The following is a 24,060-nucleotide window of genomic DNA, read 5'->3' as shown; positions in this document are numbered from 1 at the left end:
GACAGGCACATTCTTCTGCGCACCTGGTCTGCCCTGGCCGTGGGTGCCTGCTCCCTCTCTGGACTTGGATGCTGGTCAGAATGGGGCCTGGCGTGGGTAAACTTCCCAGCTCACCTCTGGCTCCTCCGGGAGCCTTCTGCCGGTTTCAAGCAATCTTTACCGAAGACAGGTCCCTATTCTAAAATGGCGATTTGGATACAGGCACTCTCTTCCGCATGCCTGGTCTTCCCAGGCCCTGGGTGCCTGCTCTCCATCTGGGTTCAGACTGCTGGCCAGAAGGGCCCTGGCCTAGGCGAACTTCCCAGCTCCCCTCTGGCTCCTCCGGAAGCTTTCTGCTGGTTTCTCTCAGTCTTTATTAAGAGAGGTCCCTATTCTAAAATGATGATTTGGATACAGGCACACTCTTCAGCGCACGTGGTCAGCCCCGGCCGTGGGTGCCCACTCCCCCTCTAGGTTCAGACTGCTGCCCAGAAGGGGTCTGGCTTGGGTGAACTACCAGGCTCACCTCTGACTCCTCCTGGAGCCTTCTGCTGGTTTCAAGCAGTCTTTACTAAAGAAAGGTCCCTGTTCTATGGGATGTTGGTGATTTTTTTCTTGGTCGCTAGTTGGCGCCAGAGATCTCGACTAGTGCCCTTGGGGAGCTGTTTTTTTTTTTACCCCATGGGACAGGAGAACAAGTGTGTTATAGGGCATCCCCGATACAAAACGAGGTGCGTGACTGTGGGTCCTCACCCGTATGCTTAAAAGGACTTATCAATGCTCTACTGCAGGCACACGCGAAAGGTTAATAAAAGGTTTATTTACAAGGGAAGGGGAAATGAGGAAATGTACAGCTCAGGGAGAAAAGTGGGAGACAAAGTTTTAAATGCGTCCTACCCAATCCACCGTTCAGGAATCCAAAAATGGCACTCTGAGAGCTGGCCTCAAGCCAGGAGCCGTGAAGCCAGGAGGCAAGCGACAGAGCGAGAGAGACCCCAAGGCCCACCTGTTTGGTTTTTATACCCAACCTGGCTCTTAACTCCACCCTCAGTTCCAAGCCACCTTCCCTTTGGTGGTGACGGGATTTGTCTTTCCCAATGTCTTAATGACTTTGGTCTGGAGTTGGGGGTGGAGTCCACAAAGCCTTTATGGGATCAGCGCAGGACATCCTTTCCCCCTAACAAGTGGGAGTGGTGGGGAAAGCCTCAACAGCTTTGGGGTGCTGTGTCTGCCTTGTGCCCCACCGTCGTGGGGATCCCATGCCCCGAATTTCGTGCCCTGGGTCTCAGTTCCAATGCCCTCATGTCCAGGACATGGGCTGTAGCCCAGTTCAGTGTCCACAGAAATGGCGCCTTTTGCACCCTGCTCCTTTGTCCGGGCGCCTGGTTTCTGACTACTCAGTGAGGAATATTCGCCTCGGTGAGGGCCCCCGTGTGTCTCCCCGTAAGCCTAGGTCGCAGGAGCAGGGACCTGGGCAGCCATGCTCCATGTATCCTTTTCCAGCGTGCCACTTTTCTGCACAAGCTTACCGGCTGGCCTGGGGCTGTGTGTAGGTCTCTGGGAGTCTTTGTTTTTTCTCTAAGGCGCCTGGAGCCGTTCACTCACCTCCATGGCGAAAACTGCAGGGTTCTCCACAGCTCCTGTTCATGGGGTGTGGTAGCTGAAATAGTTCCTTTCCACTGTCAGTCCCGCTTGATGCATAGTTTGTTCTTGTTGGTGATTTTAGTTTTTTTGTTCTTCCTACTTTCTGTTGGTGGGAGAGTGCCGACTTTGTGGGTGGGGGAGGGTAGTAGGGTTCTGAGCTTTCCTCCCTTCTAGTCCTCTTTTATGGCAACTTTCTTCTTCAGGTAGTTTGCTGGAGTTGCCCGTTTATCTTCCATGTCCCAGTTCTCACCTGGACCTGCCACTTTTCATCCCTATTAACTTTTTTTTTAATGGGGGATCTTACTCGCAGTGTTTCCTCGCTGCCGTATTGATCCGCCCCCCAGGTTTAATAATCTTAGGACATTGTCCATGTGGACTTTTTCTTAGGAATAAAGTAAATTTGTTATAATCTTACTAGGAAACCTATTGTTTGTAGTTATTGATCAACCTAAAATTTCTCTTGAGTTACTAAATCCTTCATTCCCTTTTTTGGACCTATAAGTTAGTATATACCAACCAGTGTTTTAAACATTAAATTTTAAACTTTGGGGTGGGGGTCAGAAGATTCTTCAACTTGAAATCTTCTCTCCAGATCTCCATTCTTTGGAGATTCCCTGAGTCTGACCTGAAGAACTTGGAATCATTGAAATTCAAATGTAGGTAGGTAACTGTTCATGCCAGCTCATGTTTTGATTACCTTATATCTCCATATATGCATCTGTATTGCACCCCCTCAATGTCTTTTTACCTCTCCCTCCTCTGAGATCATGTAAGGCCCATGTTATCATAATATTATGTAGTTATATAATTTTATAATTCGGTCTGTATTTGTCTGTGATGTATGTCAGGACCAATTTCAGAATGTATGCAGATAATTATGACATTGTGTTGTCTAAAGACTGTGTGTGCACTTAAGTGCATGGTATGTATGAGGTTGGGTTGCATTTTTGTGAGTTTTGCTTGTTGAGGTATGATAACCTTCTCTTCTAGTTGCAGGTGTTTATTGAGAGATGCAAAAGTCCCAGTCTTGCATTGTTTCACTTATTCTCATATGTATCTAATGAATGTAAACTATTTCTGATTCTAAGATTTTTTTCCAGTTAGTCTTTGACTTAAGAGCAAAACTTCTATTATCATTCATGATAGCGTGAATGTCAGTTGTTCTCCTTTGAAGTCCATTCATAAGCTTTCTTTTGATAATAAGAAAAAGTGATTGTTTTTAATCTATTTGCTTCTAGTGGTAAAAGTTAATACTACTTTATTCCACATAGATAGGTTTCCTCTTTAACCTCCCATCCCCTGCCGCCCAAAAAATCATATTTGCTAGTAACATACTAAGTTGTAACTAAAATTGGTAATCAGATTCAATCATTATATTGTTTTTTAGGCTTAACTGAAAACAAAATGTTCAGGTACTTTATTGATCAAATCAATCTCAAAATATCTACGACCTAACATCTAGGATTCTCCTATACCTTAATTTGTTTTATTTTTCTATAAAGACATCTGCCAAGGACATCATTGAATTTCAAATCTCTTTTCCATATTTTTCATCTGTGGGAATTGGGAAATTCTTTAGCAAAGGTTCTTAAATCCTTTGTCTCAGGGCTCTTTTAGATGCTTAAAAACTACTGAAGATCTAAAACAACTTTTGTTTATCTAATTGTGGGTTATATCTATCAGTATAAAATGAGGCGATTTTTTAAAAAAATTCATTTTTCATTTTAAATAACAAACTCATTATTAACATAAATAAAATTGTAATGAAAAATAACTTCTCAAACATTTAAAAATTGTTCAGAAAAATAACATTTGCTTTGCTGTTAGTGTGTGCTAGTGAAGAATATACTAATACATTGGTGCCACTGAATGAGTTCAAGCTAAGACAACAGCAGTTTTACCCCTCACTGCTTTTGCATCAATACAAATGTCAATGCAGTGAAAAAGGCAAATAAAATCTTGGTATTTTTATGAAAAGTGTTTTGACATTGTTAGCCTCTGAAAGTGTTTTGGAGACCATACTTAGAAGACTGTATTCTGTGGTGCCTTCTTACCTTGCAATGAAAATTTGTATCATTATGCTTGAGTGCATTTTCTTTTCCATCTCCAGATCTTGAGTTATTCAGTGAGAATTACTTGTCTCACTTTAGACTGAGTTTAATTGTGTTTTTTTTTTTAAGTTAGCATTATGAAAATAGATAAAAAAGACAGCACCCAAGTCCAGTGTAAGTCTCTCCAATTTGGATTTTTATATGTGTGTGTGTTTCTCTTTACATATATGTATATGTGTGTGCATTTCTCTTTGCTTCTTTGTGGTATGCGTGCTGTTTGTTAATATATAATTTATTGGGCTCCTCATTACCTTTAGAACACTTTAGAAAATCAAGAACTCTTGATTTTCATCATTTATGGCAATTCACGTCATATGTCATTGGTTTAAGCTTTTTCTTCTGACTTCCTGCAATATGAAATACTGCTTTAATCTGTATGCCAAAAATCATTTTAAATCCCTTACTTTTTCTTGAACTTCTGGCCCCACTTCTGTCCTAAACTAAAATTTATAATGTTGTAAAGTAGTCCAAGAAATGGATAAATATGCCATTTTAGGAAACTATGAAGAACATCATCTTCTAAGTGGTATTGTCCTGTTACATTATCTTCATACTTATTGGATTTTTTTATAGTTTGTACCAATAGTACTGAGGGGTGTGTGATCATTACATATATGCAGATGTATATTGGAGTTTGATTCACTCAATGCATGTGCTAGTGCTCATGTTTATGTACCTGAAATTTAAAGATTCAGAAGCTTTGTAGTATTTGAATAGGTAGTTGAATAAATTGATTAAGGTTGAGCAATAGAAATAACAATACTACTGAAGAAAAAGGATCTGTAAAAGTGATCTGATAATATGGGACTCTATATTTTGGTAAGTGATCAAAATAATGTCTAAATTGGAAAGCTTCTTGTGCGTTATCATTATAAACACTATTAATGTAATCATAATACAAGTGTCCTGCTAATATAAAATAGGTATAATACTAAACTCTGTATTTTGCCTGTAACTATGCATCATTAATTGCTTAATTGACATCTGAAGAATGAAATTAAATCTTTTGGATGAATTTTTTTCTTTCACCTTTTAGAACAGAGTTCATCATTCCATTTCAGAATTTGAATTGCTTTAGACTTGTGTAAATTCCCTTTTTTCTTAGGCTTGTTTTCTATTCTTGTCTTGGTAAGATTCCCACAGTCGGTACCCAACCTCCCAAAGGAATCAGATAATTATCCATAATGACCCACTCATCAATTTTCAGGGTTCCTAAGTCTTTGTTGGCTATTATCTCTTCATATTTCACCATAAAAGCAACAAAAATTAACTATAAAAATCACCAGGCAAGTAATGAACTAGCATGTGAGACATCTCAATCCTCCATTTATGTTCTTTTGTGATTATCTTCCAATGACCTCTTTATGTATAGGTTCATGATTGTAAAGACTGATAAAGTGATTAATAGCCAAACATCTCAGAGAATGTAAGCTATGAGGAAAATGTGTTTTGTAAGAACACAATAGGTAACTTACAAAATTTGGAGATTATTACCTTGAAAATGGTATGTCATTTTAAAATGAAAAATAAAAACAGAAAGAGCATTCCTGTATCTTTGGATGAATGAGTATTGACAATAATAGTGTTTGGCATAGGTGTGTGAGTATCTGTGTCTTTGTTGTTACCTTTTTTTAATACACAGTAATATTGGTTTTTATTTTGGTGTATTTACCTTGAATTTTGCTGTTATTACTCATGAAGAGCCATTATGGAAATCTAAGACATGTTAAATAGTTTAGAGCTAATTAATTTCCTAATAAGTAGGCAAGCAATGATGACAAAGCCATGTTGACATCTTCTCAAATCAGATTTTCCTTTCTTTTACCAAGATGATCTGTGATATTATTATTAAATAAAACTTTGAAACAGAAAAGTATTTTAAGTAAATTATTTTATCTTTCTTAAAATTGCATTCCTTCCTAGCGTCCATTAAAGAACATTCTGCTGTAAATAATAAAAAAATGTAATTTTATTATAATAGAAGAAACTTTATAAGGAATTCTTAGATTTTTTGTTTTCTCTCTTGATCTTTATGAAAATTGCTTTTCCCACTTATGCTTCTCATATACTCTGCTTTTCTGTGATGCTAATGTTACTCTGTGTACCTTTTCACTTAAAAACCAGTGGTAATGTTTAATTCTGTGTGTTTCTTGAAAGCCTGCTCTGTAAAGCTTTAAAACCCTCTTTAAAAATAAATGATTTGACATATTGTCTAGATTATTTTTATATCTAAATTTCTTTTAATCATTAAAATGTTTTAATATTCAAATGCTTCTAAACTGAATATTCTTATTTTTAATACAATTGTGTAGAGTTCATCTGCTGTCATTGACATGATACTGAGTTTGCAATAGGCAGAAACATCTGTATTTTCTTCACATTTATGTCCATTTGAGAGATAAACGTTATTTGATTTTTTTTCTTTTTTACAGATTCTCTTCAAGCTCAGCTTATCAATATGGGTGTTATTCCTACCTTAGTGAAATTACTGGATGTCCACTGCCAAAATACAGCTCTTACAGAGATGTGTCTTATTGCATTTGGCAATTTAGCAGAACTTGGTAAGTCCTAGCAATGAACCGCAAATATAACAGTTTTATTAATGCATATATAATAAATTGTCTTTTAGATTATTGACAACCTAGAAATCCATTTAGGTTATGTATGTTTAATTTTTAAAACATTGTAAATACATGCTTCAATGTTCAATATAAAAGGTAGATCCACTGAACTGTTTTTAATTAGAAACTACTTTGTTTCCCTAATTATTTTATGTGCTAGGGTTTGAAGTTTACACTTGTACATTATTCTATAGCATTGAACTTTAAAATGATTTCCACTTGACTTTAATATCATTACATGAGGGATGGTCTTCAAATCAAGTGTAAGTTTTATATAAAGTATTTGCTTATCAGGTGAAAAGGAACTTAGCTGACTAAGGTTCTTTCCAACCCTCTCTTATTCCTCCAAATCCCTAAAATGATAGGAACTTCCTCATAAGAGTTTGTTTGTAACCATAATTTAAAAAAAAAAAAACAACCATTAGAAATCCTTGAAAATCAGAAGGTATAAACAGACCAATGCTGGAGAAACAGTTCTGTCATAACAGAGAAGAGGATTGATGACTACAGCACCCCTACCTCTTTTCCCTGTTTATTTTTCTCTGTCTCATATATTACTCTTTCTTCCTTCCCTTTTCTCTGCCTTCCTTGCTACCTTACTTCTTTCACCTTCCTGTAATTCTTGATAAAAATCACAAATCCTGATTTGAATTTACCCCATGATCCTATTTATAATACATATTTATTATGGAGACAAATGAAACACAATTGTATTTTGTCATACCTAATTATAATAGCTACCACAAACAAATGAATTCTATTTGTTGTCACCATTTTATAAGTAAACAGAAGCACCTCTTACCTTGGTTTTTTAACTGAAAGCTCATGCATTTACCCACTACATGATAAAATCTGGATTTCAGTACTGTATTTTGCTTTGATTTCTAGTTACGAGAATAGGGATTATTTAATAGAATAAATTTTTTTTTAAGTTGTCTATTCAAAGGGTCACCTTCTGGTCTCCTCTGCTTTTCTTCTTCTTCTTCTTCTTTTTTTTTACTGTCTCATTTTCACCATTTGGGTAAGACCAAAAATTAAAGAAAAATCATTTACTCTTTCACAAGTTATTATTTTCTATTATTAAAATTCAGTCTCAAAGTGTGTGTTCAGTTTATTTTTTAGGAATAAGAAAGAAATCATGTTATAATTCCAATCCCTTGTAATGTCACAGTCTTTGTAATGGAAACAAAAAAATAATTAGTTCAGTTTTCATCAAACTCAAGGAGTCAACCCTTTAATTTTATATTTCTGTATGAGTAGCTTATGCAACTACACCATCAATATAGTATCCACTAGCCGTGAGTGGCTGTTGAGCGTGGACAGTCTGAATTGTGACATGCTGTTAGTGTAAATACATAATAAATTTCAAGGACTTGGTACAAAAAAAAAAAAATCATGTTTATTACATGTGTAATTAAGTAATTATTATACTATTTAGCTCATTCATTTCACTTGTTTTTACTACTGTGTTTACTGGAATATTTAACATTGCATTTATGTTTTTTTTTTTAATGAGATTTAATATATGCCCTTAATTTTTTTTTAAGATTTATTTATTTATTTATACAAGCACTGGGTACTTATACAAGTCAGAAGCATGGGAGGGTAAGAGAATTCACCAGAGCCAGAACGGGGAACAGAGCAGGCAGAAGGACCAAAGTACACTGCTGAGGGGAGCAGCGGGCGGCAGGAGAGGTCTGCACGCCATGTGGGACTCTCTTCTGGTGGCCGGGGATCGAACCCGCGCCGCAGAGGCTGCGGGAAGCTTCTCAACCCAGTGCTCAAGCGCTGCGCCACCAGGGACGCCCTGAATGACAGCGGGGCTGTTATTGAACAGCAGGGCCGTTGAACAGCGGGGCTTATAAAAATTAGTTTTCCAGAAATGTCTTCCTTCACGCTGTGATGGCTTCTCTCACTTTTAAAGTTTGAGGAGGGTATATAGAAGAAAAGCAAAGAATGATGAAATTTATCTAACCTGACCTTAAGAAAACATCAGCACCAAATAAGGGAATGATGGTAATCCTGGGATATAGACTATGTCTGTGTAAGAGCTTGCTAAGATTCTTTTCAACTATTTTTTCTTGTCTAGATATTATAAATGCCCTAAATTCAGGAACTGTAAAGAACTCTTGCTTAATCACATGGAAATGGAATTGAGTTGTTGGTTCACTATACCCCAATAAATTGTCATCATCTAGTTCTCAAATGACTGTCAGGGGAAAAGGCTGACTGATTATTATCCTGTGTTGAAATGAATGTAAGATTGGTAGTAATGGGAAAAGGTTGGCTTTGATGGTATATAGTAATAGGAATCTGGCAGTTTATGATAAAAGAGATTCTTTGTTCTGTTTCAAATCTCAACCACCTTTATAGTGACTGTATGAAGAAAAAAGGCCCCAAATCTTTATAATTTAATTGAATGGTTTATATACTAATGTCAATTTATGGTCATGTTCATGTATCAGGGAAATATTTCTCTGGGAAGGAAATCTGTGAAAGGTGTTCAGTGGATTTGTTATCTAAATTATATAAACGACTTGTATATTTGAGCCTAAGTAACTGCACATTATTTGACATGCAAATATCAATATAGCTCCTACTGTGATTGCTATCATATAAGTATAAAGTATTAACATTTCTTTAAAAATGCCTCACATAAACCCATCTCTAAACCCATCAATTCACCTTAGTGCAATATTTTTTAAACTTTTGGACTGTGACTGATGTAAGAAATGTATGTCATATCACCACTCGTTATATAAACACACTAAAACTATAAATAATACTTAACACTGTGAAAGTTTATATTCTATTTTCAGTAAATAACAGCCCAAAGTTGGTAACATATTAGTAGATAGCTACCTGATATTTAAAAAATATAGACTTAAAGTGTCCCTATTGTATTAAATCATTTGAAAAGCTGTTTTTATATTAGAGAAATTATGTGAAATTTTTCATGATCTTTTTAAAAAAGAACTTCAGTTCTCATACATAGGGCAGAAAAGGGAAGTGCAGTTGCACCTTATTAATCCTCAAATTTATAGAATTAAAATGTGTCCATTTTTTCAAAATGATGAAGATAAAACTGTCCTTCAGTCTCAGTGCTTTATCATAACAAATGGATTATTGTTGTTGTTATTGATTCCTATTTTATGTGCGTACATACTGTTGCTATGTTTACAACTATAGGAGAAATGCAATTTTAAAGTTGACATTCTTTTTTTTTATAATTTTTAATAGCTTCTAATGGTGGGATATTTAGCTTTTTTTTGAATTTTTTTAAAGATTTATTTATTTATTTATACAAGCACTGGGTACAGTCAGAAGCGCGGGAGGGTGAGAGAATTCACCAGAGCCAGAGCAGGGAGCAGAGCAGGCAGAAGGACCGAAGTACACTGCTGAGGGGAGCAGCGGGCGGCAGGAGAGCACCATGTGGGACCCTCCTTCCGTGGCCGGGGAGCATCCGGGGATCGAACCGGCACCGCAGAGGCTGCAGGCAACCTCGCAACCCAGCGCTCAACCGCTGCGCCACCGGGGAGGCCCTAAAGTTGACATTCTTATTTAACATTATGGATTAAATTGAATGGGGTCACACACACACATCTTTATTCACTTGTCTCCAAAATATTTTATCAACAAAATTTTCTGCTTGAAAAAGAGTAATTTTGCGAAATAGTGATGCCAGAATGAAAACATATACTTAATTTCACTCCCTCTAGAAACTGACAAAAACTACAGTAAAGATGTTCTTTCCTAAAGTCTTAAAACCTCAAAGAAAGGGGGCGGGGGGACTAGAAGCAGGAGAGGAGATAATCCAAGATTATATAACATCTGGGAAGAAAAACAACAACTCATATAAAAAATCTTTGAAATTGAAATCCTGAAGTGGAAAGCCAAGTACTAATCAAATACATTTCAGAGTTATTGAAACACTCAGGCTATGGTATATCAAAATTTCTAGACCTTCTTTCCTTTTTCACACCGTATCGTAACTTCCCATCACATTAGAATATGTTTATTCTCGGAAGAGACTAAAAATTAAGGTTTTGTAGACTGGACTAATTTGACATTAGGGATACTGGCGTACCACTCCAGAATAGATTAAATGTGTATAGATACACTGAATGTGGAGAACCCCAGTGTTGATAATCCATTCTTCTCCAGAATATAGATTTAAAGATAATTATGTTGGCCTTTCTATACAAAAGGGTCTTCTGAATACTCTACAGAGAACGTTGCAACATGACTACTCAAACTGTTAGCTCTCAGTGACTTACTAAATCCTAATTTGTAATCTTTTGAATATGTCATATGTTTTTGGCAGACAACTAAATAGACTTAGGTAGTTACATAAATCAGTAGAAAAGTCACTTGAAGGAAATAGAAACTATGCAGGTAATAAAATAAAACAAAACAAACCTGAATAGCAGATAATTTTTTTAAAGATTTATTTATGTATGCATCCAAGAGCTGGGGTACAGACCAGAGGTGCGGGGGGTGAGAGGATTCACCAGAGACAGAGCGAGGAACTGAACAGGCAGATTGACTGAAATACATTTCTGAGGGGAGCAGCAGGCGAGTCAGGAGAGGTCTGCTGCGCCGTGTGGGTTTCTCTCTGGCTGGCCAGGGGTTGAACTCAGGCCACAGAGGCTGTGGATTGCTTCATAGTGCAGTGCTTAACCCCTTGTGCCACCGGGGAGGCCCAGCAGATAAATTTTAAAAAGCACTAAACATAAAATGATAGCTGGATGCCATTAAAAAAAAATAAATAAATAAATAAATAAATAAAAAACTTGAAAATTGAAGGCACAGTAGCCAAAATAAAAGAAAATAGGATGTTTGGAGGAATAATATTCCTAAAGCAATAAACAATGTTATAAAAAATAGAAGAGAAACTATACAGAATCAGACAAAGAGTTTTAGAAAGATAAATAAGTGAGTTTTGCCATTTAATTAAGTATCTTGGAACTGAAGTAACTAATTTTCTACATTAAAACTATCTCAGAAGACTAATGTAGTAGACAAGAGTACTTCCAGATCTTGGCACATCCATGTGAAATTTTAGAACAATGAATACAAATATTACAAACATTCAGAGAAAGAAAAGTCACATACAAAAAAATTGTGACTCAATATAAACAAAATATCTTGAAACAACACTGGCAGTCCAAAGAAAATGAAGTACTATCTTTAAAATTTTGAAGGAAAATTATTTTCAATATAGAATTCTATTCCCTTTCAAACTCCAAATGTGAAATTACAATGTAGACATTCTCAAACATGATCATCCCCCAGAAAACTGATAACCTACATTATCTTGCTCTGAACACCATTGGATGTGTTCCACCAAAATAAGGTATTTAAATTAAGAAAGAAGAATACATAGGATTCAGGAAACAAGTTTAAATAGGAATATTAGTATTGTGGTGATATGATCACCTCAAATGACTTTATTTTTAAGGGCAGCCAGTCCAGATTGCAGTCAGATCAGAACACTGCAGACTAAGGGTAAAGAAATTTTTACTGGAAGTTAAATTGATTGAATATCTAAAGTGAAAAACCTTGTTAAGGTTATTAGATATCTTGATAGTTTAGAGTCAACCAAACCAAGAAAATGAGAAAAAAAATAATTACATGGAAACAAAAATAATTCAGGGGAAAATGAAGTAGTGTTTTATTGAAACACTATTGCTATAAGCAAAATTAAAGTATATTACTTTGAGAAAATGGAGGCTATGGGAAGACAGGGAAAATATGTAGATAATTCATCGTTCAGGGTTGAAAATCAATAAAACATACCTGAAACTAACACCCTATATGTTATTTAGAGATATAGAGGTAAATAGTCATGAATTAGCTGAAAGAGGTTTATGTGTTTCTGAGGAAGAATTGTGGAGGGAAACTAGATTCTACTGGTAATACAAGTATTAGGATTAACTCCTTGAACTCATTTATAGATTTTTGTAAAAAACTAAGCCTTTAGATAACGTGAATTTGTCCTAAAGTTGTTAAGGATCCATGGCATTTAATTCAAATGTAATTTATAAGATATGCTTCATACTGTCTTTTCTTTTTATACACCTGCAAGATAAATGCAGGTATTGATCTAATCATGTTGTTTTATTTTCTTATGCCAACAAATGACCTAAATTACTTAGCAGTAGTAATTTGATTTCTGTTTAATGATTGGCAAACAAGACTATGGATTGGGGGGGGGGGAATCATAACACTATTTAAAAAAAAAATAAGAACAAATAGCTAGATAAGTGATGAGCCCAGACCATATCTGGGACCTTATTTTCTGAAATTTGCTCCAACTTAAAGAATTATCTGAAGCAAATGAGCAACCAACAGTGTTCAAAAGTTAAATATATTTGTTTAACTCTAAAAAATTAAGAAATCATAGAAAACTAAGCAAATGAGAAAATTATCCCCAGAGAAACAAAGATAATTTTAGGTAAAATTAAATTTATTGAAATAATAGATTTTGATACAATCAAAAGTATAGTATAATTACATTGAGGAGATTGAGATAGTACCCTCCTTTTCAGGTGGGATGTACTGACATGATCACTGAGGACATGGGTAGCTTTTGAAAATAAAAATTTATCCCCATTTGCTTTTTATAACACTAATTATATTTGCAGTTATTGAAGCATCATTTTGGTATGGACTTTGTGCATGCACCAAAATCAGTACAACTGTAGTGTGAATCAAAACTATTAAAACATAGAGTTATGTTTCTCCTTTCTCTTACAAAGTTTAATTTGCAGTGTTTATTATTTGGTATTGACGTAGAAATTTAGCAAAGAATACCTAACTCTGCATTCACTTACTTGTTCATTAAGTCACACATCTACTCATTTATTTTCAATACTTGTTATGTACTGGGCACTATGATATTTTCATGGTGGCTAAAATTATTTATGCTTTCCCTGTTTCAAGAAGCCAGTAATTTAGTGTGTAAGACAGATTTATACTTTTTAAAATGAATTTACAAGTAAACATAAATTATGATAATTGTATGAGAAAGTAATTTAATGAAATGACGGACTAAGTAAAGGCCCATATTAGTTGTAAGTGCGCAGTTTGAGACAGTCAAAATATCAAAATATCTACCTGTTATACGCAACATATAGTCGTCTCAAAGCTGCTTGGGGAATGCCTCAAACAAAACAAGCAAAAGCAAGGACATAGGTAATAAAGTATCTAATACAGGAAGGAGAGGAAAGAATTTATCAAAATGACAGATTCTAGGATGTCAGCTTTCCCCCAAAACATTGAAAACAACCAATCTGATTTGGATTTGTTCACAAATCTCTAAAATTTCTACATAAATTAAGAGGCTAGCTGATGCAGCAAATTAAATTAAGAAGAAAATTGGAGAGAAATGTAATGCATCCTAGTCGTATTTTGGAGGAAGATTGGTAGACCTTTGCAATTTGTCAGATGTGGAGTTGAGTGAGAATAAAGTGAACAGTCACTTTCAGGTTTCTACCTGCATAGATACCTATGTAAAGTGTTCATTTTACTACGTTAAGAAAATCTTGAGAGAGAGAAAAATTCAAAGTAATAACAGAAGTCCATTTTAGACATTGTTGGGATGCTAGAGAGCTATTCAATGAACTATCAAATGGCAAGTTATATAAATGGTCTCAAGTACAGAACAAGAGTAGAGCTGGGTAAGTATTAACATATTGTTGCTATTTTAATGCAGTAGAAGAGAATTAGATTGACTTGGGTGAGAATAAGGATCAAAAAGGTAAGAAAGCAAAAGATCAATTCCTAAGGAACTGACATTTATAGAGAAAGTTGAAGAACAAAGGAGGCTTAAGTGTATAGAGATGCTTAAAACAGTTTGAAATGGGTGTAAGAAAGGATGTGAGTTGAGCAAGTGGAGATAACATATGTAGACTATGCTCTCAAGAAACCGATATGGTAAAGAGAACAGAGATTGAATGGTAATTGGAAAGTGAGATAAAGGTTGATGTTTATAATACTGCTTTTTAAGTGAGAAATACTAAAGAATATTTCAATGTTGAGAAGGCTTTAGAGGAGGAAGGAAAAGCAGGAGGTAATGAGATTCCAAATACATGTGAAGAATTGGATTTTAATAGTATGCATATAAAAAGCGTGCTATCCCAATGATGTGATAATGATATAAATTAAATAGTGATATAAATGATTTGATATAAAAATAAGTTTAATGATATAAAAATAAGTCACCTGGCACTCATGTGAAATTCATTCTGCCACAAGTAAGTTTTCTTTTTTGACAAAAAGCCTCAGAATTATGAATTGATAATTTAGTAATTTTGTTCTTGCTGTTACTACCTATATGTTACAGTTAACATTTTTTATAGCTGTAGTAGTTGGGCTAGAATGTTTTCTTTAAACCTTCACTTTTTATTCTTTTCCTGGACATTAAAAATTAATTTATTCCAATATTTGAAAAATACTTGTATTTATCAGTATTAGTACAAAACGACCAAGTGTTTGAACGTAATGGAGAATAATTTTGGTTTTTTTATGCTAAACTTTTCGTTTTTCAGAGTCAAGTAAAGAACAGTTTGCCAGTACAAACATTGCTGAAGAGTTGGTAAAACTTTTCAAGAAACAAGTAGAACATGATAAGAGAGAAATGATTTTTGAAGTTCTCGCTCCATTGGCAGAAAATGGTGAGAAAATAAATACACCTTTTGATTTTAGATGATGTAGGTCTTTCTCATTTTCTAATATTTTAACTCAAAATCCTCTTTGCTTCATTAATGATACGTTACTTTTATTTGGGTTATCTCTAACATAAGCTATAGTATCTATTCTATAACTGTGTCTACCTTGGCCAAATCTACTTTGCCACTTCCTTTGATTTTAAAATCTTGGCACAGGTGATTCTATAGTTACACATTCTTATTCCATCCTGGAGAAGGCAACTGAAAGGGGAGATTGTAAGGAGATAAAAGTTTAAATTCCAGGACTGCTAAAAATGTAAATACTAGTAAACTACTTCCATCTTTTTTCAAAAATCTTATTTGATGCACCCTAAAAATAAGAGTGAAACAGATGGAATAGGATGTGGAATATAGAGGTATTAAACAATGGGTCAGTAAGACATACTTTAAAAACCACACCTTGAAAACTGACTATAGAACTGAGGCATTTGAGAGGGAGGAGGAGGTCAAAATCAGGGTGGGGAAGAGAGCACAATGAACTATGATGGAGGACTATTGGTACTTAAGTGGTGGGTAAACTATGGTGAATACAACTGATGGGAGAAGTCCTATACTTCCAAAAACACTAACAAGGTTATAAACCAGTGTAATTAAAAATAAAAAGTAAAAGAGCAAACCCGTGTAAACAAATCATCCATTTAAATAATATTTCAAGTACATTTTGAAGCACATAGTGAAAAATACCAGACATATTAGAAAACAAGACATTGTAAGTAAAACCAGTGCATAGTGAGGCAGACCTCTCCTGTCTGCCCACTGCTCCCTTCAGCAGCATAGTTCAGTAGATCTGCCTGTTCTGCTCCCCACTCTATCTCTGGGGAATCCTCTCCCCCCGCCCCCACACACCTCTGGCCTACACTCCAGTTCTTGTATGCATAAATAAATAAATCTTAAAAAAAAGAACCAGTGTTTTTTATATTCAGTGAATTAATGTAAGGCTTGGAAATTTTTTGAAATTAGAAACTACAGAAAGTAACATACATAGCAGATTTGAAAAAGAAACCACTGGAAAGATACAACGCAAATTAAGAACCAGCATTTATAACAGATTAAATGTTGCTGAATTAATGTGAACTGAGCTACAGTATAATTCCAGTAACATGGAGGAGTAGACTTGGATGAAATAAGAAATAAAGAATAAAGAGAAAGAAATAAAGTAAACTCCGTTCAAAGGGGTAACAGTTTGACAGGTAACTTCTCAATAGCAATAATGAAAGCCATTTGACAGGATGCATCTATATGCTATGCAAGAGCCAATGCCAAAGTAGAGTTCTTGCTCTAGTGAAAATACCTTCCTAAACTGAAGGTAAAATAAAGGTATTTTCATTATTAACAATAGAGAATGTTCTCCACTTATATCCCTTCACTAAAGGAAAATAGGATTTTAGTGGGCTAGAAAGGAAATAATTCCAGAAGAAAGAATATAGATAAAAGGGAGAATAAATAGCAAAATAAATCCCAAAAATCTAGTGAATATGTAAATAGATCTCATGATCTTTGAGTATATATATATTGATAAAAATATTTTACTGTGAAATTTAAAATGTACATATACATAATTTACAATATACTACAAAATGAGTATACAAATATTGAGGGAGGTAAAAAAAGTATTACAGGTTATCATGATCCTGGTATTATTTGAGAGAAAATACTGTTAGATGATTTCAACTCTTTATGTTACTTACAGTTAATTTTTAAAAGTTTTTAACTACCAAACTAATGGAAGTATTTACGGAAATATATTTTTTGTAAATACCCCTCATCAATTCAAAGTAATAGGAGAGGAAAGAAAGGGGAACATGGAGCAAGAGGTATAAAGAGGGCATAAAAATGCTGGGAAATGGTATTTCAGTAATTAGATTGTACTAGCCATATGTTTTAGTTAAAAGAATAGGTAAAAACAATTTAAACTGAATTTCTAAAAACCAACCGTACTTGCAACAGTTCTTAAATATAAGACTTTAAAGTTTGAACAAAAAATGATAAGAACACAAGTATTGAAAAATTATAACATTCAAATCTAAAGATGGCAGGTGTTAATTATATTAATATCAGCTAAAATAAAAGTTAAGATTAAAAGACTTACTGTGGCTAGAGAAGATGATTTTAGAGTGTAAAATGCTTTAATTCATGTGAAATTATAACAATTACACATGAACCCCAAATCATATGAAAAATTATTCACAATTAGGAACAGAAATAGACAAATCTGCAAATATAATTGGATAAATATCAGTCTAGTGCCTCACTAATTTATAGAACAAGGAGATAAATATAAGAGCATAGAAAATGTGAACACATGGTTTATGAAAATTGATTCAGTAAACGTGTTGTAAAACACTGCTCATGTTCACAGTTATTTCCTTTATAGTATGCATGAAACATTAAAAAATACCCACTTACTCATGAAAAAATGCAATCTTAGGTTATGTTCTCTGACTTTAGGGGATTATCTAGTAACTAATAACAAAATGATGACTAGGAAATCCTTGTGTTTTTGAATATTAAGAAAACAGTACTTCAGAAGTCAGAAAAAATCATAATGAAAATAAGAAATTTTTCTAAAAATTAAAATGAAAATATTTTATCTCAATCCATATATGATTCAGGCAGTCTTATCTAGAGGGAATTTTTTGTGCTTTAAATTATTTTTTAAATTATCATAATGGTAATAATTAAAATAATTACAAAGGGAAAAAGCTGAAATCAGTGAACTCTATTCATTTCAGTAATTGAGAAGGAAAAAAATCATAAACACAAAGAAAGCAGAAGGGAGGAAATGTAAAGAGCTGGGATCATTTATTTTGTTAATTAATTTTTAATTGAGATAATATCCCTGATGGGTTATCCCCATCAGTTATTGTCAGCAGTGCATCTACCACCAAATCATCCATAGTTTACTACCAAAATCCATTGGCCTTCTAGCCCTCTTTGTTCTTAACCCAGCCTCTTCTGCCTCTGGATGCTTCAGTTCTATAGTCTGCTTTCAAGAGCTGGTTTTTAAGCTTGTCATTTATCTGGCTCTTAGTTTAGGTACTCGGTATTCTGCATGTTAGTGATACCATTAAGTATTTTTTCTTTCTTCTTCTGACTTATTTCACTTAGCATAATCCCTTCAAGCTCCATCCATGTTGCCTCAAATAGCATGAGTTGATCTTCTATGATCAGTGAAAAATAATATATTGTGTATATATACCACATCTTCTTGAGCCACTCATTTGTTCTGGGGCACTTATGATGTTTCCATAATTAGCTGTAACGGTTCTGCAGTAAACATGGAAGTGCTAGGACTTTCAAAGTAAGTGTTTTTGAAATTTTTAGATAGATGCCTATGAGTGGAAACACTGGTCTATATTGCAGATCCATTTCTAATGTATTGAGACACATCCATACTGCTTTCAAAAGGGCTGGACCACTCTCCATACCTGCCAGCAGTGTAGGAGGGTTCTCTTCTTTCCATATCCTCTTAAGCACTTGTTGTTTCTGGTCTTCTTGATTTGGGCCATTCTTGGCATGTGTGAGATGGTATCTCATTGTGGTCTTCATTTGCATTTCCCCAAGATAACTCATGATGAACATTTTTTCATTTGCCTCTTCTCAGTCTATATGTCTTCTTTGGAGAAGTGTCTGTTTAGTTCTTCTGCCCATTTTTTGATTTATATTGTTTTGTTTTTCTTGAGTTGTATTAGTTCTTTATATATATTTGATATTGATTCCTTGTCATATGTATGGTATGCAAATGTAGTCTCCCATTAAGTAGGGTGTCCTTTTGTTTTAGTTATGTTTTATTTCACTGTGAAAAAGCTTTTTAGTTTGATGTAGTCCCAATTGTTTATTCTCTCTTTTGTTTTCCTTGCTGTTGGGGTAAGATCCTTAAACATATTACTGGAGATTATGTTCTGAAACATTTCACCTGTGTTTTATTTTATGTATTTTATGACTTCAGGTCTTACATCCAAATCTTCTATATATTTTTTTTTTAATTTTTACATTATTGTTCATTTTTAAAAAATATTTGCCTCCCGCATCCCTCTGGTGTTGTCCCCATAGAGTTTCCTTCACCAGTGCACCCGTGCACCATCACTTCAGTCCCCTATGCTCCTCCCTCAGTCCCTCTGATCCCTCTCCCTCCTTCTCCCCTGCAGTATGTCTCTGATTCATAATTGTCTATTTTTGCTTTGTTGTGTTTTGTACTGTTATTATTTTTTTACACCGATGTCTTATTTGGTTCCCCTATATTCCTGCTGTAAGTGAAACCATCCGATATTTTTCTTTTTCCTTCTGGCTTATTTCACTGAGAATAATTCCTTCTAGCTCCATCCAGTCACTGCGGCACAAGTCCGAGCCCCAGTAAGGGAGCTAACCCACATGGTGCAGTAGACCTCTCCTGTCTCGCCTGTTGCTCCCCTCAGCAGTGTATTTCTATAGATCTGCATGTTCTGCTCCCCACTGTGTCTCTGGGGGAATCCTCTCACCCACTGCACCTCTGACCTACACCCCAGTTCATGTATGCATAAATAAGTAAAAAAAAAATACAAAAAAGCCAGACCTACTACCTGTGCCACAAATAATACAAGAACTACAAAAAGAAAGGTTAAAAATGCATCCTTACTAAAACCCACACAAAATGAAAAATGAGAAGATAAACGAACATAGTACAAAAGAAAAATACCGGATGGTATCACTCATAGCAGGAATTTAGAAAACCTAAATAAGAGACCAAGAAAAAGACTAATCAATGCAAAGTAATAATCAAAATCAACAAACAACTATAAACCAGAGACACACTATGGGGGCGAGGGGGAGGGAGGGAAGGGGAGACAAAGGACTAGAGTCAAAATAAGGGGGGTTGCAATTGTATGGGGAATATAACCAAAATGAAAATGCATACATTGTACAAAGTTGAAAAATGATGTAAGAATTATATAAAATAAAATATAAAAAAAAAAAGCCAGAACAAAATAACCATGACCTTGTTGTAGTTCTGGAGCATGATGAAAGGGGGAATTCTGGGCAGCAATGCTGGTGATGTCACAATTAAAGGAAAAATGAAACTTAAAGAAAATAGGAGATTTAAAATAACAGGTAAGATAATGAAAATATGACATGTCTACATTCAGAAATAATGGAGTTAGGAAACCTTATAACGGATTTAAAAAAAATCACTTGAGGTCCTTAATAGAAGGCAAAAAGAAGCAATGAAATTAATGAATGCACGTGAAAAAACAATACTGGAGAACATAGAATAGAAAAAATTAGAGAAAAGGCTATTTTAAAAAATGAAAGCAGTATAAGAGCACTTTGCACAACTTAAAAATAACATCCATATCACCGGGATCCCAGAAAGAAAAGAATAATAGAAAGGCACAGAAAACATATTCAAAGAAACAATCACTGAAACAATCTTACGCTGAGAAATTAACCAGAAGTTGTGACCCAAGAGTCCCAAAGAATTACAAACAAAATAATACCACATGAATGTGCACCAAGACACATAATAATAAAGCTGTAGAAAACCAGCGATAAGCAAAGAATACTAATAAAGATAAAAATGTGTAACCTAACAGAAATCACCAACCAGACTATTCGCATTTTCAACAGAAATGTTACAAGCACCAAGGGAATAAAAAGAGATATTCAAAGTACTTAAAGAAAAAAACTTCCAGCAAAGAATCCTCTACCTGGAAAGATTAGCAATCAAGATAGAAGGAAGAATAAGGAGCTTCAGTGTTAAGCAAAAAGTGAAAGAATATATCAACTCCAAGCTGCATATATCCATGAAACAATGGGATTATTATATAACAACAGACCAATGAATATCAAGTAAAAAGAGACCTAAATTAATAACCATGAAGGTAACAATGTAGCCCATTAGAATCAGAGATCAAACAGTCCAATAGGTCACACAGCTATGCCATCATACAGTAACCTCAGTAGAACCCTGGAACAAAAAATAATAGAAGTAACACATTAAAAAATGGGGAAAAAGCCCTAACGAAGCAAATACAACAACAACAACAACAACAACAAAACCATTGGGAAGCCCTGACCAAAACAAAAAAAGCAAACCAATACAAAATCCATAGACAATAAAGATTTATAAATCAATAAGCATCTTAAATGTTAATGGCTTGACACACCATTTACTTAAATGTAAATAACTCACAATTCAAAAGATGTAGCTTTCAAAGAAACCGAACCTTCAGCTGCTTGTAAAAACTCACCAACAAAGGGAAGAATAGACATAATTTAAGGACTGAGGACATTCATACAAGCAAATGGCAACCCAAAATATTTCAGGAACAAATATACTTATATTTTCGACTAACAGAGATAAAAAGAGAATGAGGACTTTATATTTTGATTAAGGATCCGTTACAAGAAGAAATAACACTTGTTTTTGCATGAAAGGATACAGCACCAAGAATCACAAAGCAATAACAGAACTTGAGCGATATTGATAACAGCATGGTCTTAACAAGGTAAACTTAATACCCCATTTACAATAATGGAAAATTCAACAAGACAATGTGTAAATAAGGAAACAGCAGCTCTAAATCAGGAGCTAACGCCAGTAGGTTTAACAGACAGTTACAAAACACTTTACTAAAACTGTTACATGCACTTTTATTTTCAGGTCTTTCACTGAAACTCAACCACCTCACTGGTGGGAGTCAGCAGCAGCAGTGGTGTTCTCTCACCTTGCTGCTCCACCAAAAGTCATTTGTGGCAGTTGCTCCTCAGAGCCCAGCCGCCCTTTTATGTCATTTGTAGCATTTGCTCCTCAAAGCACAGCATCCGCCCTTTTATTTCCTGAATCATGGAGTGGACCAATCAGGTCTGAGCTAATAGCTGATGGGTGCTAAATGGTCTGGTCAGCCACAGGATTGAAAAATGTCCCAATCAGAGCCTCCCCTGGTGGTGCAAGCTGTTGAGAGCTGTGCTGTGAAGCTGTTCACAGCCTCTGCAGTGCCGGTTTGATCCCAGCTGGCCGGCAAGGGTCCCACATGGTGTGGCAGACCTCTCCTTTCGCACCCACTGCTTCCCTCAGCAGTGTATTTGGTCAGTCTGCCTGTTCCATTCCCCGCTCTGTCTCTGGTGAATCCTCTCACCCTCCCATGCATCTGGCCTGTACCCCGGTTCTTATATAAATAAATAAATCTTTAAAAAAAAAAGTCCCAATCAGACTTGTTGGTTTGGCACCCTGAAAGAGGATATAAGCCAGGATCAGAAAAAGCTGGAAATAAAGACAGACTGTTCTAGCTTCTGAAGAAAGAAGTGGGGAAGGCTCTGTTCCTGGACACTGAGGAAAGAAGAAAGAGAAAGGATCAGAATCTGAAATAACAAAAAAACCATCTAGTAGCTGACCTCCAAAGAGGGAAGGAAAGACAAAGACCTCTGTCCTGTCTCCGACATCACCTGAAAGGAGCACCAAGGCTCTGGGCCTAGTGTCACAAAGGGCTGTTAACTCTCTGACACTGCCTTGAGAGGGCCAGTAGTGGTCATCACTATTGGCCAGTGCTGTCTGGCATTCCTAGTGACAGGTGACCAGTACTCTGCTTGCACTTCTGTGAACACTCTCTGGGGGAGAAAGCCAGGCACTTGTGGCTAGAGTAAACTCTTTTTTTCCCCTGTTTGTAAAATAAACCCCATGTTTGTTGTTCCCTGAGATCTCTTACAGTTGCGTGCATGGGGGAGAACCCACAGACAGTGCCCTGTCCTATTACTGGGCATTGTCCTTTGTTTAACTCTAACCCATAGATCCCTATTGTATGAGTATTGTATTGCTCTAGCCCTTGGTTTTGGCTTTTGGGCCTTTTGGCCTTTTGGTGCTTTTTGGCAGTTCCCTTGAGTCTTAGAGCCCAGGCAGGTGGCAGCCATGGTGGCCTATCCCATACTCCTGCCCTGACCACACCTGTTCCGTTTGGTGGCTCTGGTGGGACTGGACATCTGTGGTTGACCAACCCCATGGATCCTCTCATAGTGCTTGTCACCTTGAAGCACACAAGCAGTTTGCAAGACATCTGACAGGGTTTGATTTGGGAAGAATACTGAAGAAGCCATAGGTTCAATTGTTAATTTGGGAAGTTCTCCTTCCTTCACCCCCTTCTTCTGCTTCTTCTGCCATAGGTTCTGGGTTGACAAGTATTATAAAGTATCAACAAGGTAATATTTATACTATTGGAGATCATATGGACCTATAGTTGGAGCCAGTTACAGACAAAAATTTTGTATTTTTGTTTCTGTGATTCCTCTTAGGTATGGTAGTACAAATGCTACTTGGTGCAAAAGGAAATGAACATTCTATATATTTTTTTGAAGATTTATTTATTTTTATACAAGAACTAGGGTACAGGCCAGATGCGCGGGAGGGTGAGAGGATTCACCAGAGACAGCAGGGAACACAACAGGCAGACTGACGAAATACACTGCTAAGGGGAGCAGTGGGCGAAATAGGAAAGGTCTGCTTCACCATGCGGGATTCTCACCAGTCGGCTTGGATGGAACCCACATTGCAGAGACTGTGGACAGCTTCACAGTTCGGCACTCAACCGCCTGCACCACCAGGGAGGCCCCAAAACAAACATTCTATTATAAAAATGCAAGAGCAGATACAAATTGCCCTCCAGAAACAGGGTTTTGGGACGGGCAAGTCCCTTTTTGGGGGCCATTTCATGGCCCAGTGGAAAGGAGACCAGTCTTTTCCTGATAGTGGTAACAAAGAAGAACAGGAAGAGGAGGACTGCCACTTAATAGAAACCTTTTATCCACCAGTGGAAAATACTGCCCATGAGGCCAGTGAAGGCTCCACAAGCCTCACCCCTTCACTCCACCCCAGCAGTAAGACTTTGACTTCTCTCACTAGACAAGGCACCCATTTTGGCCAAGGGAACTGGTCTGGGGAAGGACAGTTCCCTGTTCATCAATTCCCAATTGGGAGAGTGAATGAACAGGATCAGCCTGCTGAAT

At 35.9% G+C, this 24,060-nt stretch overlaps 1 protein-coding gene across 1 annotated transcript in view; it reads left to right on the top strand.

The window, feature by feature from the left end:
• RAP1GDS1 (Rap1 GTPase-GDP dissociation stimulator 1) overlaps positions 1-24,060 on the top strand; it is a gene marked incomplete at both ends in the record, with an annotated part of 251,575 nt that overhangs the window by 128,566 nt on the left and 98,949 nt on the right. Inside the window, 2 exons of the mRNA XM_084232955.1 lie at positions 6,167-6,295; positions 14,908-15,033. Of these exons, the coding sequence (XP_084089081.1) occupies positions 6,167-6,295; positions 14,908-15,033 (255 nt within the window). The remainder of the gene's footprint in view (positions 1-6,166; positions 6,296-14,907; positions 15,034-24,060) is intronic.

This window comes from Talpa europaea (genome assembly GCF_964194135.1).
Source record: "Talpa europaea genome assembly, chromosome: 5".
Taxonomy (NCBI): Eukaryota; Metazoa; Chordata; class Mammalia; order Eulipotyphla; family Talpidae; genus Talpa; species Talpa europaea.
Note: the sequence above shows the minus strand (reverse complement) of the source record. Positions and strands in the feature narration are given on the sequence as shown.